The sequence below is a fragment of the Girardinichthys multiradiatus genome, chromosome 15 (assembly GCF_021462225.1).
Source record: "Girardinichthys multiradiatus isolate DD_20200921_A chromosome 15, DD_fGirMul_XY1, whole genome shotgun sequence".
Lineage (NCBI taxonomy): Eukaryota > Metazoa > Chordata > Actinopteri > Cyprinodontiformes > Goodeidae > Girardinichthys > Girardinichthys multiradiatus.
In genome coordinates this window covers 31,706,392-31,722,848 of record NC_061808.1, presented here as the reverse complement: position 1 = coordinate 31,722,848, position 16,457 = coordinate 31,706,392, and the positions used below count along the sequence as shown (strand labels likewise).

The following is a 16,457-nucleotide window of genomic DNA, read 5'->3' as shown; positions in this document are numbered from 1 at the left end:
TAAACATTTAACTTGCTGATAAAATATTTAGTTTGTAAACTAAACATTTAACTTGCTAATAAAATATTTAGTTTGTAAACTAAACATTTAACTTGCTAATAAAATATTTAGTTTGGAAACTAAACATTTAACTTGCTTATTAAATATTTAGTTTGGAAACTAAACATTTAAATTGCTAATAAAATATTTAGTTTGGAAACTAAACATTTAACTTGCTAATAAAATATTTAGTTTGGAAACTAAACATTTAACTTGCTAATAACATATTTAGTTTGGAAACTAAACATTTAACTTGCTAATAAAATATTTAGTTTGTAAACTAAACATTTAACTTGCTAATAAAATATTTAGTTTGTAAACTAAACATTTAACTTACTAATAAAATATTTAGTTTGGAAACTAAACATTTAAATTGCTAATAAAATATTTAGTTTGTAAAGTAAACATTTAACTTGCTAATAAAATATTTAGTTTGGAAACTAAACATTTAAATTGCTAATAAAATATTTAGTTTGTAAAGTAAACATTTAACTTGCTAATAAAATATTTAGTTTGGAAAGTAAACATTTAACTTGCTAATAAAATATTTAGTTTGGAAACTAAACATTTAACTTGCTAATAAAATATTTAGTTTGGAAACTAAACATTTAACTTGCTAATAAAATATTTAGTTTGTAAACTAAACATTTAACTTGCTAATAAAATATTTAGTTTGTAAACTAAACATTTAACTTGCTAATAAAATATTTAGTTTGGAAACTAAAAATTTAAATTGCTAATTAAATATTTAGTTTGGAAATGTGACATTTACAAACCTATGACTGACAGGGAAAATATGACATTGAAAAATGAACCCCCATTTTTTTTCTCTTTCTCTTTCTATGTGGCTCTCCAGAGGCACGTGTAAGACTTTCATTAAATTCTGTAATTAAATGAAAGTAGTCAAACTCCCATATTAAATTGATTCATTCCATAGTGTAAAATATGTTGTGTTCATTTCAGTTAAGTTTGATGATTAAAGCTTACAGATTATAAAAACCTACAATTCAGTTTCTCAGAGAATAAGAATATCCCATCAGATCTATAACAAATAAATTTTAATAAAGGCATGTTGTTAAGGTTGTTATCAGCTGTTAGTAGTAATAATTAAAATGAAAATAAATGTGTGAAGTATGCCAATGCGTGTGATAAATCTGGGTAATATATGAGTTACTGTTTTAACCAAATTACTGAAATTAAATGTTTTATTATAATTTTGCTGCCCTCATTAGTTGTTATCAACCAAATAATTGGATGTTTAGGACTCAAGCCAATAAAAGCCTTTTCTGTCCTACTATTATGAATGTTAATATTCCAACAATATTTGTTTGTTGGAAAACCAAGGACGAACACGTGGAAAAACACCTCATGCCAGCTATCAAGTATGGTGGAGGACATGTGATGCTGTGGGCCTGCTTATCTTCTATTGCCCTTGCAAGACTGGAAGCAATACTAACATTTTAGAGTGGCCCAGGCAGAGTCTTGACTCAAATAGAACCGGGGATCTGTGGAGGGAGATAAAGATTAGTGTGATGATGAGGTACTCCAACCTCAAAGACATCACCAAAGATAAATTGGTAAAATAACTGCTAAATTGTACAAAAGGCTGTTCACCGATTAAAAGAAGGGTTTGATTTCTGTAAAACCAATAAAGATTTTTTAATTGCTTATTGACAATGGTATAAATCATTTTTGATGTGCCATTGTTCAATAAGAAGTTAATACAAGATTATTTTTTTCAAAACTCACATCTTTTGAGAGATGTCTCATTTCCTTTCAGAAACAAAGTTATTGATTGAATGGAAATTATTTTAAATCTAAATCTGCCAGGGGTCTGAATGATTTTGGGCTTAACTGTAGCTTGTGAAATGGATATACATGTAATAAACCTCTGGTGATGGTGATGTGTATGTCTGATATTTGATGTATCATTTTTTTAAAAGACAATGCACAACATCTGCACAAATATGGACCTTCTCACTGGCAGAGATTTTCTCAGCCTGCTCACCTGCTCCCTTCAAGGGTCACCACAGCATTTCATACTGCATTTCTCCATTTTAGCTTATCGCTAACATGCTCCTCTGGTAAACCAGTTCATATATATCTACAGTGCCTTATAAAAGAATTCATACCTTTTGAACCTTTTTCATATTTTGGTCAGGTCACAGCCACAACGTTTTATGTATTTTAGTGGGGTTTTTATATGATAGACCAACACAAAGTAGAGCATAACTGTAGAGTGGAAAAAAAATGATACATGGTTTCAAAATTATTTAAAATTAAAAAATCAGTAAATTGTATAATTTCTATTCAATTCAATTCAATTCAAAAATACTTTATTAATCCCAAAGGGAAATTAAATGTTGTTATAGCTCATATTATGAAGGTTTCCTCAAAGTGTCGTTGTAGATGCTGATGGCTGTGGGCAGGAAGGATCTCCTGTAGCGCTCCGTCTTACAGCAGATCTGAAGAAGCCTCTGACTGAAGACACTCTGTTGCTGTAGGACAGTCATGAAGAGGATGCTCAGGGTTCTCCATAATGTTCTTCATTTTATGAAGAATCTGTCTTTCCACAATGATCTCCAGAGGTTCCAGAGGAGTCCCCAGAACAGAGCCAGCCTTCTTTATCAGCTTGTTGAGCTTTTTTAAGTTCCTGGCTCTGATGCTGCTTTCCCAGCAGGTGATGGCAGAAGAGATCACTCTCTCCACAACAGACATAAAGAAGATATGGAGCATCTTGCTGCAAACACCAAAGGACCTAAGCTTCCTCAAGAAGTACAGTCTGCTCTGTCCCTTCTTGTAGATGGCTTCACAGTTGCATCTCCACTCTAGTCTGTTGTCCAGGTGAACACCGAGGTATTTATACTCCTCCACCACCTCCACTTCTTCTCAAATGATGGAAATAGTTTTTGACTTATTCCTGTTTCTCTTAAAATCTACAATCATCTCCTTTGTTTTAGTCACGTTCAAAATGAGATGATTGTTTCCACACCATGCCACAAAGTGGTCCACCACCTTCCTGTACTCAGCTTCTTGTCCATCTCTGATCCACCCCACGACTGCAGAATCATCCGAGTATTTCTGCAGATGTCAGGAGTTTGTCTTGTACTGGAAGTCTGAGGTGTACAGAGTGAAAAGGAATGGTGAGAGTACAGTCCCCTGTGGTGCTCCTGTGCTGCTGACTACCTGGTTAGACTCACAACCCTTCAGTCTCACAAACTGTGGTCTGTTTGTCAAGTAGTCTTTAATCCAGGAGATTGTTGAGGCCTCCACCTGAGTCTTCTAGAGTTTCTGACAAAGCAAATCAGGTTGGATTGTATTAAATGCACTGGAGAAATCAAAGAACATGATCCTCACAGTGCTACTGGTTTTGTCCAGATGACAGTGGGTTTGTTGAAGCAGGTGTATGATGGCATCTTCAACTCCAACTCCACAGCGATAAGCAAACTGAAGGGGGTCCTGATGGTTTACTGTTTGCTTACTCAGGTGGGCCAACAGGAGTCTCTCTAGGACCTTCATGATGTGGGATGTCAGGGCAACAGGTCTATAGTCATTGAGGACTGATGGCTGAGTTTTCTTTGGTACCGGAACAAGACAGGAGGTCTTCCACAACACCGGAACATTCTTCTGGGCCAGGCTAAGATTGAAGAGGTGCTGCAGAATCCCACAGAGCTGCTCTGCACAGGCCTTCAGGACTCTAGGGCTGACATGATCTGGACCTGCAGCCTTATTCCTATTCAGTCTCTCCAGTTGCATCTTCACCTGACTTCTTGAGACACACAGGTGGAATGGAGAAGCAACCTTCCCTGCCCATTCTACTTTGCAAAATAGCTCAGGCTCCTTCAGGTTGGACGGAGAGCATCTGTGAACAGCAATTATCAAGTTTTATGACATGTTCTCCGTTGGATTAAGGTCTGGCCTTTGACTAGACCATTCTAACACAAGAATGTCCTTCGGTTTAACCGTTCCATTGTTGTTCTGGTTGTATGTTTAGGGTTGTTATCCTGCTGGAAGAGGAACCTCTGGTTCAGTTTTGGTCTTTTTCAGCTTCTGGCAGATTTTCTTCTACGACTCCCATATATTTAGCTCCATTCATCTTCCATTCAACTCTGGCCAACCTACTGAAGAAGAGCATCCCCAAAGCATGATGCTGTTGCCACCGTATTTCACCGTGGGGTTGGTGTATTCTGATTTGCAGTGTTCATTTTCTACAAAACATATAATTTTGTATGTAGGATGATGGACTGAACAGTGGAATTATTGCTCCACATAATATCGGTTGTCATTGCTGTTTTAATACATGCAATATGACAATCGCAGAGGACTACATTAATATTTGGTAGGTTATAATATTTCATGCATTCAAACTGTGCTTGCCAGTAATATCTTTTGCAAGTTAGTTTGACTTTAGGTGCCTTTGCAAGACAATGTCTTGTGTTAAGTGATTTTTTTTTTTCTCAGTGGCTTATTTTTACAGAAATAAAGCTATAATATACACCATAATGACGTTTGTTTAGTTGCTTTGCTCTCCAACAACTTAACCTTTCTCTTTAGTTTTGTCAGTGTATTGATTCCTAAAAAACGTTTTTGTCGCCATCTCTTGGACGACAAAACAAACGCACACTTATGATTTCGTTTCCTGAACCACAAACGGCTCCTCCTCTTCCTGCTCGTTTTCGCGGCACTTCTTCAGGAGGGCGGAATCACGCGTCAGCCAGGGCTTTCTATTGGACGGCTGCCCAGTATGGAAAACAGCACTTTCCGTGTTGACCAATCGTATGTCACGCTTTCCTCGCTCGCGGGACGCCGTGGCGCGAAAACCGTGCAGTCAGTGGTGTGGTAAGCCAGCAGCAGGGAGAGCATCTCTGAGTCCTTAGCGGTATTTAGAAGAAATTAATTTATCAGACAAAAATGGCAACCGACCTCGCAGATGATCAGGAGATGAGGGAAGCTAAGAGAGACTACCTGGACTTCTTGGACGACGATGTGAGTCTTGCTTTTCTTGATGTTTCAATACAAGGAGAAAGCATGCGGTTGGAACAAAGAAAGTGCGAATTATTTAATCTCATGGGTTAAAAAAAACACTTTTCGCTTAACGGTAACCCCAATATGTATGATCCTGTGTAGAGTGGTGCAAAGATTGATATGCTTTGCTTAGTTCACTCATACAACGTTGCGAGTGCTTTAACGTGAATTTCCTGTGTGACGTTTTTACTTTTGTTCAAATCGCAGCAAGACCAGGGCATTTACCAAAGCAAAGTCCGGGATATGATCGGCAACAATAAAGCCCGGCTCATCGTGAACATCAACGACCTGAGGAGGCGCAACGAGGCCCGGGCTGCGAAGTAAGACAAGCTCATTACTTTGAGATACCAGGTCTGAATGCTGATAGCTAAACCATGGAAACTCTCAGCCTTTAACACCAAATTAAAGTGTTGATCAAAGTAAATCCCCAGTAGATGAATGTATTCTGGGGTTTTACTCACCACTACCTCTTGTGGCTGGAGAAAACCCAACAGCTACACTGCTTAGCAAAATTATTCACACCCATTAAACTTTTCCTCATTCGATCTCGTAACAATCACGAATCTCCAGTGTATTTTTGTAATAGACCAACACAAAGTGCATTATTATAATGTGAAAGAAAAATAGGAGAATCTTAAGAATGTGGCATGAATTTGGATTCAGCCCCCATTACTCTGCTACCCCAGAATAATGCCACCAGTTGCCATCTCGAGTCTCACAGCTGGTCGACCTGTGTGTGTTAGTTAAATATGGTTGTTGTGTTCTGGCCTCAGAGGTAATGGTTTGTTCAGTTCATTACCTGGAAATTGAGTTCAAAAACCTTACAAAAGATTGCCCTGAACATAAACAGCGTCTTAACCCTCGGGCCTGGACGGAGAACATCAATCAGATAAACAGCCAAGAGGCCCGTGGTTGTTCTTGAGGAGCTGGAGAGATCCACAGCTCAGGAGGGACAATTTGTTGACAAGTAAAGTATTAGTCGAGCAGGCCTGTAGTTTTGGGACTACCTGCAAAACATCTGTGGTGGGAAACTGCATATCATCCTGAACACTCTCTGCCCATGGCGAAACGCGATCATGGCAACATTATGCTGAAGGGATGTTTTTCCTCCTAAGGAACAAGCAAACTGGTCAGAGCTGATGGATGGAGGTAAATAGAGGCTGTCAAAGACTTTAAACTGGTGTGGATTTTTCCCTTCATACAGGATAACAGCCAGCCGGAGCTGGAATAGAATGGTTTAGATCAGAGGCTGTCCGTGTGTTTGAATGGCCTAGTCAAAGTCCAGACCTAAATAGAGTTGTTTTACAAAGAATTGTGGCCAAAAAACAGCTTTTGATTGTAGCATGACAAGTTGCAAAGAAGTTGTTTTTTTTATGGGTATAAAAATTGTTGTCTAAAAGCTCCTCATGTCCCTCAGACTGATGAACAATGCGTTTCAAGAGCTGCTGGCGTTCCAGCAGGCTCTGAAGGACCTGGTAGCTTCGGTAGACGGCACCTACGCCAAGCAGCATGAGGAGTTCTTCATCGGCCTGGAGGGCAGCTTCGGCTCCAAGCACGTCTCCCCCCGGACCTTGACCTCCCGCCTGCTGGGCAGCATGGTGTGTGTGGAGGGCATCATCACAAAGTGTGAGTTTCGCCTTCCCCATTTCTCTTCATTGTGTTGCAGTTGGGTTATATTTGTTGTCGGGTGTAGAGCTGTGTCCATGGTTTACCGTGTTTCTTCTTTGAATCTGTGTTGTAGGTTCCCTGGTCCGTCCCAAAGTGGTGCGCAGCGTTCACTACTGTCCTGCCACTAAGAAGACGATGGAGAGAAAGTACACAGACATGACCTCCCTGGATGCCTTCCCTTCTAGTGCCATTTACCCCACTAAGGTACACACTCAGGATTCATTCAAAAGCATTGTCATGAAAACCTGTGCGTCATCATGAATATTCTGACAGGATGAGGAGAACAACCCGCTGGAGACAGAATTTGGTCTGTCCGTCTACAAGGACCACCAGACCATCACGGTGCAGGAGATGCCAGAGAAGGCCCCTGCTGGCCAACTGCCTCGCTCTGTGGACATTATCCTGGACAACGACCTGGTGGATTTGGCCAAACCAGGAGACAGAGTGCAGGTGATCGGAACGTACCGCTGCCTGCCCGGGAAGAAGGGAGGGTTTACCTCTGGCACTTTCAGGTGAGACAGGTTTTTGCAATAGCTTGGGGCTATTCACCCTATGAAGGCCGATGTAAAATATTTAGGGCTATAAATATTAATAATGTTGCGTTACATTGATCGGTTATGTGTGAAAATTTACGGTAGACATAAATGTCATTTTAATCCGTATATATTTCAGCCAGGATACTCCAGTCTAAAGTTCAAAATGTCTATTTCAGTGTAGCTGACATTAATACAAAACAAGAAACCAACTTGCAAACTCAGCCATAAAATAAGGTTTATGCTTAATATACATCATTGTTGTTTGACTCAGTTCCTGAAACCATTTAAAGAAGCACTTTGTACTCCTTGAAAACTCAGCTTCTTAGATAGCTGGCACTTGCCACCTGTTGTACTTGGATCTTCCACCAGAGGGCACCAGACGAGCATGGGATTTTTTTTACAGCAGGTCTTTGAGGACTGTAACAATATTGTAAGAGGTAGAGGTCTCAGAAATATGTGTATCAAAAGTGATATTGTAGACAATAAAGTGTTAATTGCAGGGTCTGAATCATGTGCCCACACTGCCTTGCCAAAGGCACGTCACCCTGAACAAACCGTCCCTTCTGTGAAACAAGGTGGTGGCCTAATGAGGCTATGGGAATGTTTTTCTTGAGTAGGGACAAGAAAGCTGGGTAGAGCTTAATTGATTCAGTCAGCCTGGATGTGAACTGTCCTGCCAAGAAAATTGGGTAAAAGTAACACCTCTAGTTGCTCAAATCTATTTGCAGCTGTACCTGTAGTGAAAGATGGTACTACAAAATATTAACCTTGGAGGGCTGCAGCAGAGCAACTTACACTGCACGTCACTGTGAAACATGGTGGGGATGGTGGGTAGCATCGTGCTGTGGGGATGTTGTTCTTCAGCAGAGGCAAATGAATACATTTCAGTAAAACATTTGATTTGTTTCTGATTGAAAGTTGTTGTATTTCTCTTACCTTTGCCACCTACAGGACAATCATGATAGCGTGTCACGTGAAACAAATGAGCAAGGAGGTGTCTCAGTCCTTCTCTGCCGACGACGTGGCCAAAATCAGGAACTTCAGTCGGACTCGCTCCATAGTAAGTCTGAAGCTGGTCAGCTGTTAAGTAGAACAATCACACATAAAGATGCTGATCCAGTTCTTTCCCTCCCAGAACGTGTTTGACCAGCTGGCCCGGTCGCTGGCTCCCAGTATCCATGGGCATGACTACATCAAGAAAGCCATCCTCTGCATGCTGCTGGGAGGGGTGGAGAAGGTTCTGGAGAACGGCACCCGCATCCGAGGAGACATCAACGTCCTGCTCATCGGTACCTTAGCTGTGTTCACCATCAGTGTGTTGACAGGGTTCCTGTGTGGTTTCCAGTTCAGACTTCCACATTTTGTTTCCCCAGATTAAAATTGAAGTATTTTTCATTTCTTGAAAGCTACTGTGGAAAATTAAGTGAAAAACCTTAGCAAAGATGGGGATTCAGGTAATAATTAGGCTTCAGGGTCTTCATGGTGATAAATGGCTATTTCACTGTTTATTTGTTGCACCTGAACCAAGTTAGATCAGCGCAGTTTCAAAATCTAATACCGCTAAGACGTATGAAATCTGGACAGGATTGTCTTTAAAGCACAGGTTTGCCTTTTGTTACCTTCATTTACTTTTTAAAATCTAAATCGCGTCCATCTTAAGAAGCAGCGGCCTTGTTAAAAGCCCAGATTCAACAGGGCTAGAACCTCACAACCAGTGAAGTGAATGAGCGCATTCACTGTGGGCTAAGTCAGTAACTTAAACCAAAATCAGCAATGAGTTTGGGAACAATAAATATCAGATTGTAATATGGGATACCAATCATGAAGGACGTTATCTTAATGTCAGGGTTGAGTTTGCACTAGGATTCTGGATTCCAAAGACATCTTGTTTTTCTCTTTTTGGAAACCTTTATTCATCACATTTGCTCTCCTTCAGGCGACCCATCGGTGGCCAAATCCCAGCTGCTGCGGTACGTGCTCCACACAGCTCCCAGAGCCATCCCCACCACCGGCCGAGGTTCCTCCGGTGTGGGTCTGACTGCCGCCGTCACCACTGATCAGGAGACGGGTACTTTCCACTTGATATTTTCCCCCCGCAAACTTTTTTTTTCTCTGCTTTTGAATCTGGCAACAAATCGATTGTTTTCATCTGTTAGGAGAGCGGCGCCTGGAGGCGGGCGCCATGGTGCTGGCCGACCGCGGCGTGGTGTGCATCGACGAGTTTGACAAGATGTCCGACATGGACCGCACAGCCATCCATGAGGTGATGGAGCAGGGCCGGGTCACCATCGCCAAGGCCGGCATCCACGCCCGGCTTAACGCCCGCTGCTCTGTGCTGGCGGCGGCCAACCCGGTCTATGGCAGGGTGAGTAAGAGACGTGCTGCTGGGCTGCATCCTGCTGTGAACCGTGGCACCTAACGCGCTCCGTCTCCTCTGCAGTACGACCAGTACAAAACCCCCATGGATAACATTGGCCTTCAGGACTCGCTGCTGTCGCGATTTGACCTGCTCTTCATCATGCTGGACCAGATGGACCCTGAACAGGACCGAGAGATCTCTGACCATGTGCTGAGGATGCATCGATACCGCGACCCCCGGGAGCAGGAGGGAGCAGGTACTGCACACAGGAGGCTATAAAAAGACTGCTTTAGTCAGGCTGGCATGTCCTGACACGTCCTTTGTTCTGGTCTGTTTTCCAGCTATGGTCTTGGGTGGGTCAGTGGACGTGCTGGCCACAGATGACCCAGACGCCATGGCCGAGGATCATGAGGAGCTGCAGATTTATGAGAAACACAACAACCTGCTGCATGGAAGCAAGAAAAAGAAGTAAGGAGTAACATTCATAAAAGGGAATCAAAGTGTATGCAAATGATAAGAGGAATTCCTTTTGTTCCAGGGATAAGATTTTGAGTAAAGAGTTTATGAGGAAGTACATCCATATCTCTAAGATTATTACACCTGTGCTGACCGAGGAAGCAGCCAATCACATTGCAGAGGAGTACTCGAGGCTGAGGAGCCAGGAGCAGATGGCGGCGGATATCGCCAGGGTGAGCACATCACGTTAGCCTGCAAACTTCATTTAATAAATAAAAAAAACCCCGAACGAACTTCACACCAGAACTCTGACCCCTTTCCCTTCTCGCCTAGACCTCCCCAGTGACGGCCCGGACTTTAGAGACCCTGATCCGTCTCTCCACGGCGCACGCCAAGGCCCGCATGAGCAAGGCTGTGGAGCTGGAGGACACGGAGGTTGCCGTGGAGTTGGTCCAGTTTGCCTACTTTAAAAAGGTTTGCTATCCATTAAACTCTAGGGAGGAAACTGCTCGAGATTCCCAGAGTTCTGCTGCTTCATCAGTGTTGTGCACTTTGCGATTTAGGTTCTTGAGAAGGAGAAGAAGCGCTCGAGGCAGGAGCGCGACTCTGATTCAGAGGAAGAGGACAACGAAGAGGCGCCGGCCAGCCAGCGCTCACAAAGAACTCTGAAGAGGTAGCGGCACACACAAACACACACTCTTTATTTCACTAACATTTGTTTTAAAGTTCCTAGCAAAAGTTTTCACCACAAACGGTAATAGTTTTTATTGGGATTTTATGGACCAACCCAGGGTAGTGTGTAATAATGAAGTGGAGGAGGAAGATGCATGGTTTCTGCATGTTTTTACTATTAAATGGAATTCAACGCCTTTTAGTCTGGCGCCCTAAAATAAAATCCAGCGCAGTCAGTTACATTTAACTTTTCTACTAAACGGTCTAAAATGGTATAAAAGAAGCATGCACCACTTTGCGGTGGTCCATCCCAGAAAATCCAAATTTTAAAATGCACTGAAGTTTGTGGCTTTAACATGACTAGAGGCCAAAATGTTGAAGGGGTAGGAATACTTCTGCAAGGCCCTGTCGATTTGTTCCATGTTGCTCAGATGGCAGACATTTCTTCCTTGTGTCCTGCAGGGGGCGCCTTGGCTCTCAGGGCAGCGAGCCCTACAGCCCGTATGACTTCAGCGAAGAACAGGACGTCCCTGAAAGTAAGCAGCCATCTCATCGTCCCACTTTCTTAATGACTGAACTTCGTATGAGCCAGATCTTTCTCACCTGCTGGCTCCTGACTTATCCTGCATCAGATAAGGAGGAAATACTTCATACTTTGCTCTGAAAACACTAAATAAAGATGAACTAAGGTTTTAAGGTTTTATTCCCTCTATGTTGATCTTTACCTGTTTGGATTAACCAAGAAGGATAAAATGAGATGTTGGAATCATACTTAATAAGAGGGGTCTAGATTTCCTGTTTGAGATCTCACTCTGAGCTTTATTCTGTAGTTCAGGCTGGCACCCCGAAACCAGCCAAACCTCAGCAGGAGGAACCCATGGAGGCCACGTCAAAGACTGAAGGCGCTGAACTGTCTGCTGAGAGGTGGGTGGCTGACTTCTAACGGCTGCGGTGGATTCTACTCTGAACTGTTTACGTGAAGCTTGAGCCTATGCAGTATTGGTGAAACCCCCAAACACTTTTCCTCTGATTTCATCTTCCAGGCTGAAAGAGTTCAAGTTGTCTCTGTTCGGCGTTTTCCAGTCGGCTCACGCACAGTCGGTGAAGATGACGAAGCTCATGGATGAGGTCAACAAGGAGCGCGAACGCCAGTTCACAGAGCCCGAGGTCCGCGCTGCCCTCGCCCGCATGCAGGACAATAACCAGGTCATGGTGGCTGACGACATCGTCTTCCTCATCTGAGGAAAGATGGTTTCCCAAAACCAAGTCATACATCCCTGGAAAGAAGCAGTGGAATATGAACACCACATACTGGGATACCTGGTCCTTGCTTTATTAAATGCTCTTGTACAGAAAAGCTCCAGGAGGTTAATGCATGTATCTGTTCACTTCCTTCTGTTGTCTTTAAAGAAACCAACCTGGAAGCTGTTGTGTTCTGATCCGGTATTCAATGAAACCGACATAATGTGGTGTCTGCTTCAGTTATAAATCTGTAAATAGTTGACATGTTTTTCAAATAAATGTAGCTGTAATAAAAAAATAAATCAAATTAAATGTTTTGGTGTACCATAACTCAGTGCTTCTGCCTCTTTTCACAGCCAAAACTAGTTTGGGTTTCTGCCTTCTGCTGTTATTTAGTAATCCTCTCCAACTCATGTTTCCAGTGCTTATGAGCTGTAGCTTAAAATACACATTTTGATTGTCTTCATTTTGTTGCTTGACATACTTTAATAGACTGGGACTACATACAGGTCCTTCTCAAAATATTAGCATATTGTGATAAAGTTTATTATTTTCCATAATGTCATGATGAAAATTTAACATTCATATATTTTAGATTCATTGCACACTAACTGAAATATTTCAGGTCTTTTATTGTCTTAATACGGATGATTTTGGCATACAGCTCATGAAAACCCAAAATTCCTATCTCACAAAATTAGCATATCATTAAAAGGGTCTCTAAACAAGCTATGAACCTAATCATCTGAATCAACGAGTTAACTCTAAACACCTGCAAAAGATTCCTGAGGCCTTTAAAACTCCCAGCCTGGTTCATCACTCAAAACCCCAATCATGGGTAAGACTGCCGACCTGACTGCTGTCCAGAAGGCCACTATTGACACCCTCAAGCAAGAGGGTAAGACACAGAAAGACATTTCTGAACAAATAGGCTGTTCCCAGAGTGCTGTATCAAGGCACTTCAGTGGGAAGTCTGTGGGAAGGAAAAAGTGTGGCAGAAAACGCTGCAAAACGAGAAGAGGTGACCGGACCCTGAGGAAGATTGTGGAGAAGGGCCGATTCCAGACCTTGGGGGACCTGCGGAAGCAGTGGACTGAGTCTGGAGTAGAAACATCCAGAGCCACCGTGCACAGGCGTGTGCAGGAAATGGGCTACAGGTGCCGCATTCCCCAGGTCAAGCCACTTTTGAACCAGAAACAGCGGCAGAAGCGCCTGACCTGGACTACAGAGAAGCAGCACTGGACTGTTGCTCAGTGGTCCAAAGTACTTTTTTCGGATGAAAGCAAATTCTGCATGTCATTCGGAAATCAAGGTGCCAGAGTCTGGAGGAAGACTGGGGAGAAGGAAATGCCAAAATGCCAGAAGTCCAGTGTCAAGTACCCACAGTCAGTGATGGTCTGGGGTGCCGTGTCAGCTGCTGGTGTTGGTCCACTGTGTTTTATCAAGGGCAGGGTCAATGCAGCTAGCTATCAGGAGATTTTGGAGCACTTCATGCTTCCATCTGCTGAAAAGCTTTATGGAGATGAAGATTTCATTTTTCAGCACGACCTGGCACCTGCTCACAGTGCCAAAACCACTGGTAAATGGTTTACTGACCATGGTATCACTGTGCTCAATTAGCCTGCCAACTCTCCTGACCTGAACCCCATAGAGAATCTGTGGGATATTGTGAAGAGAACGTTGAGAGACTCAAGACCCAACACCCTGGATGAGCTAAAGGCCGCTATCGAAGCATCCTGGGCCTCCATAAGACCTCAGCAGTGCCACAGGCTGATTGCCTCCATGTCACGCCGCATTGAAGCAGTCATTTCTGCCAAAGGATTCCCGACCAAGTATTGAGTGCATAACTGTACATGATTATTTGAAGGTTGACGTTTTTTGTATTAAAAACACTTTTCTTTTATTGGTCGGATGAAATATGCTAATTTTGTGAGATAGGAATTTTGGGTTTTCATGAGCTGTATGCCAAAATTATCTATATTAAGACAATAAAAGACCTGAAATATTTCAGTTAGTGTGCAATGAATCTAAAATATATGAATGTTAAATTTTCATCATGACATTATGGAAAATAATGAACTTTATCACAATATGCTAATATTTTGAGAAGGACCTGTAGAGGGACGACATACGTTGCACTTGGTGATGTATAGCTTGGATGGAGCTGCGAGGGCATGGAAACCCATTCTATAAAGCTCTTTGCCTAATCCAAAGCTAATCTGAAAACCACATGAAGTTTGGAGGTCTGTAGCATTAACTCTGCAGAAAGTCAGACCTCTGCACACCATATTCTTCAGCATCCGCTGCCCCTGCTCCATCCAGCATTACATGGCCTACCACTTCTTGACTGAGTTGCTGTCATTCCCAATTACTTCCACTTATAAAACCACTGACAGATGATGGGGGAATGTTTAGGAGTGAGGAGATCTCTTTAGTAAACTTGTTGCATAGGTAGCATCCTATCAGAGTACCACTGAGCTACAGAACAGTACTTACTGAGTTGCTGATAGCAACCCATTTTTTCACAAATGTTTGTAGAAACAGTCTGCATGCCCAGATGCTGGATTTTATCCATCTGTGGCCGTGGAAGTTATTGGAACGCCTGAATTCAATTACTTGGAATGGGTGAGCAAATACCTTTGGCATTATAGTGTATGTACAGGGGTTGGACAATGAAACGGAAACACCTGGTTTTAGACCACAATAATTTATTAGTATGGTGTAGGTCCTCCTTTTGCAGCCAATACAGCATCAATTCGTCTTGGGAATGACATATACAAGTCCTGCACAGTGATCAGAGGGATTTTAAGCCATTCTTCTTGCAGGATAGTGGCCAGGTCACTACGTGATACTGGTGGAGGAAAACGTTTCCTGACTCGCTCCTCCAAGACACCCCAAAGTGGCTCAATAATATTTAGATCTGGTGACTGTGCAGGCCATGGGAGATGTTCAACTTCACTTTCATGTTCATCAAACCAATCTTTCACCAGTCTTGCTGTGTGTATTGGTGCATTGTCATCCTGATACACGGCACCACCTTCAGGATACAATGTTTGAACCATTGGATGCACATGGTCCTCAAGAATGGTTCGGTAGTCCTTGGCAGTGACGCGCCCATCTAGCACAAGTATTGGGCCAAGGGAATGCCATGATATGGCAGCCCAAACCATCACTGATCCACCCCAATGCTTCACTCTGGGCATGAAACAGTCTGGGTGGTACGCTTCTTTGGGGCTTCTCCACACCGTAACTCTCCCGGATGTGGAGAAACAGTAAAGGTGGACTCATCAGAGAACAATACATGTTTCACATTGTCCACAGCCCAAGATTTGCACTCCTTGAACCATTGAAACCAACATTTGGCATTGGCATGAGTGACCAAAGGTTTGGCTATAGCAGCCCGGCCGTGTATATTGACCCTGTGGAGCTCCCGACGGACAGTTCTGGTGGAAACAGTAGAGTTGAGGTGCACATTTAATTTTGGATACAATCCGGGTTAGCACCTGAACATCCCTTTCAGACAACTTCCTCTTGCGTCCAAGGTTAATCCTGTTGGATGTGGTTCGTCCTTCTTGGTGGTATGCTGACATTACCCTGGATACCGTGGCTCTTGATACATCACAAAGACTTGCTGTCTTGGTCACAGATGCGCCAGCAAGACGTGCACCAACAATTTGTCCTCTTTTGAACTTTGGTATGTCACCCATAATGTTGTGTGCATTACAATATTTTGAGCAAAACTGCTCTTACCCTGCTAATTGAACCTTCACACTCTGCTCTTACTGGTGCAATGTGCAATCAATGAAGACTGGTTACCAGGCTGGTCCAATTTAGCCATGAAACCTCCCACACTAAAATGACAGATGTTTCAGTTTCATTGTCCAACCCCTGTATGTAATGCATTTAATTGCTGTTTCAATTATCCGTTTAGTTAAAATTATAACTGGGTTGCATTGAAATCACTGCATGGAATCGGTAACTGCGAGGAGTGTTTCAGTTTTATGGAAATAATGTTAGAGAAAAAATGGTCAGTAACTCTGGGGAACTTTGCCAGTTCTCAGAACAACTATCTCATGGTTAAACGTCTTCCTGCCTCAACACCTCTGTTTACAAGAAGTGATTGAAACCCCCATCAAATCCAGATCTCACTTTGTGTGGGAGGGATTTACACTTCCATACACGTTGCGAAATGATGCCACAGGTTTGCTGATCTGTTTTATACTGTGACCTATGAATCTATCTGGTAAACTTTACTCTGATTGACCTTTTTGGTAGAAGCAGTAAACTACAATCACTGCAATATGTTGGAAGTGCACAATGACACTTTCAGATATGACTAAGAATGGTTTCTATAAGGCCCAAAATCCCACAGGGTTTAAAATAATGTCTGTGCTATTAGTAAACACGAAACAAACATCTAAGCCTGTTTGGAAGTGGACTGATGTATCAAAGCAGATGTT

At 42.6% G+C, this 16,457-nt stretch overlaps 1 protein-coding gene across 1 annotated transcript; it reads left to right on the top strand.

Moving 5' to 3' along the window:
* The first annotated feature begins 4,825 nt into the window (after positions 1–4,825).
* Positions 4,826–12,327, top strand: mcm3 (minichromosome maintenance complex component 3). Its single transcript, XM_047387218.1, has 17 exons — positions 4,826–5,025; positions 5,272–5,384; positions 6,482–6,690; positions 6,806–6,936; positions 7,006–7,244; positions 8,220–8,328; positions 8,404–8,557; positions 9,205–9,336; positions 9,425–9,633; positions 9,709–9,883; positions 9,969–10,095; positions 10,166–10,316; positions 10,417–10,557; positions 10,647–10,756; positions 11,218–11,291; positions 11,586–11,679; positions 11,799–12,327. Exons 1-17 carry the CDS (start codon positions 4,951–4,953, stop codon positions 11,995–11,997), a joined length of 2,442 nt encoding a protein of 813 aa, XP_047243174.1. The 5' UTR covers positions 4,826–4,950; the 3' UTR covers positions 11,998–12,327.
* Positions 12,328–16,457: the final 4,130 nt, after the last annotated feature.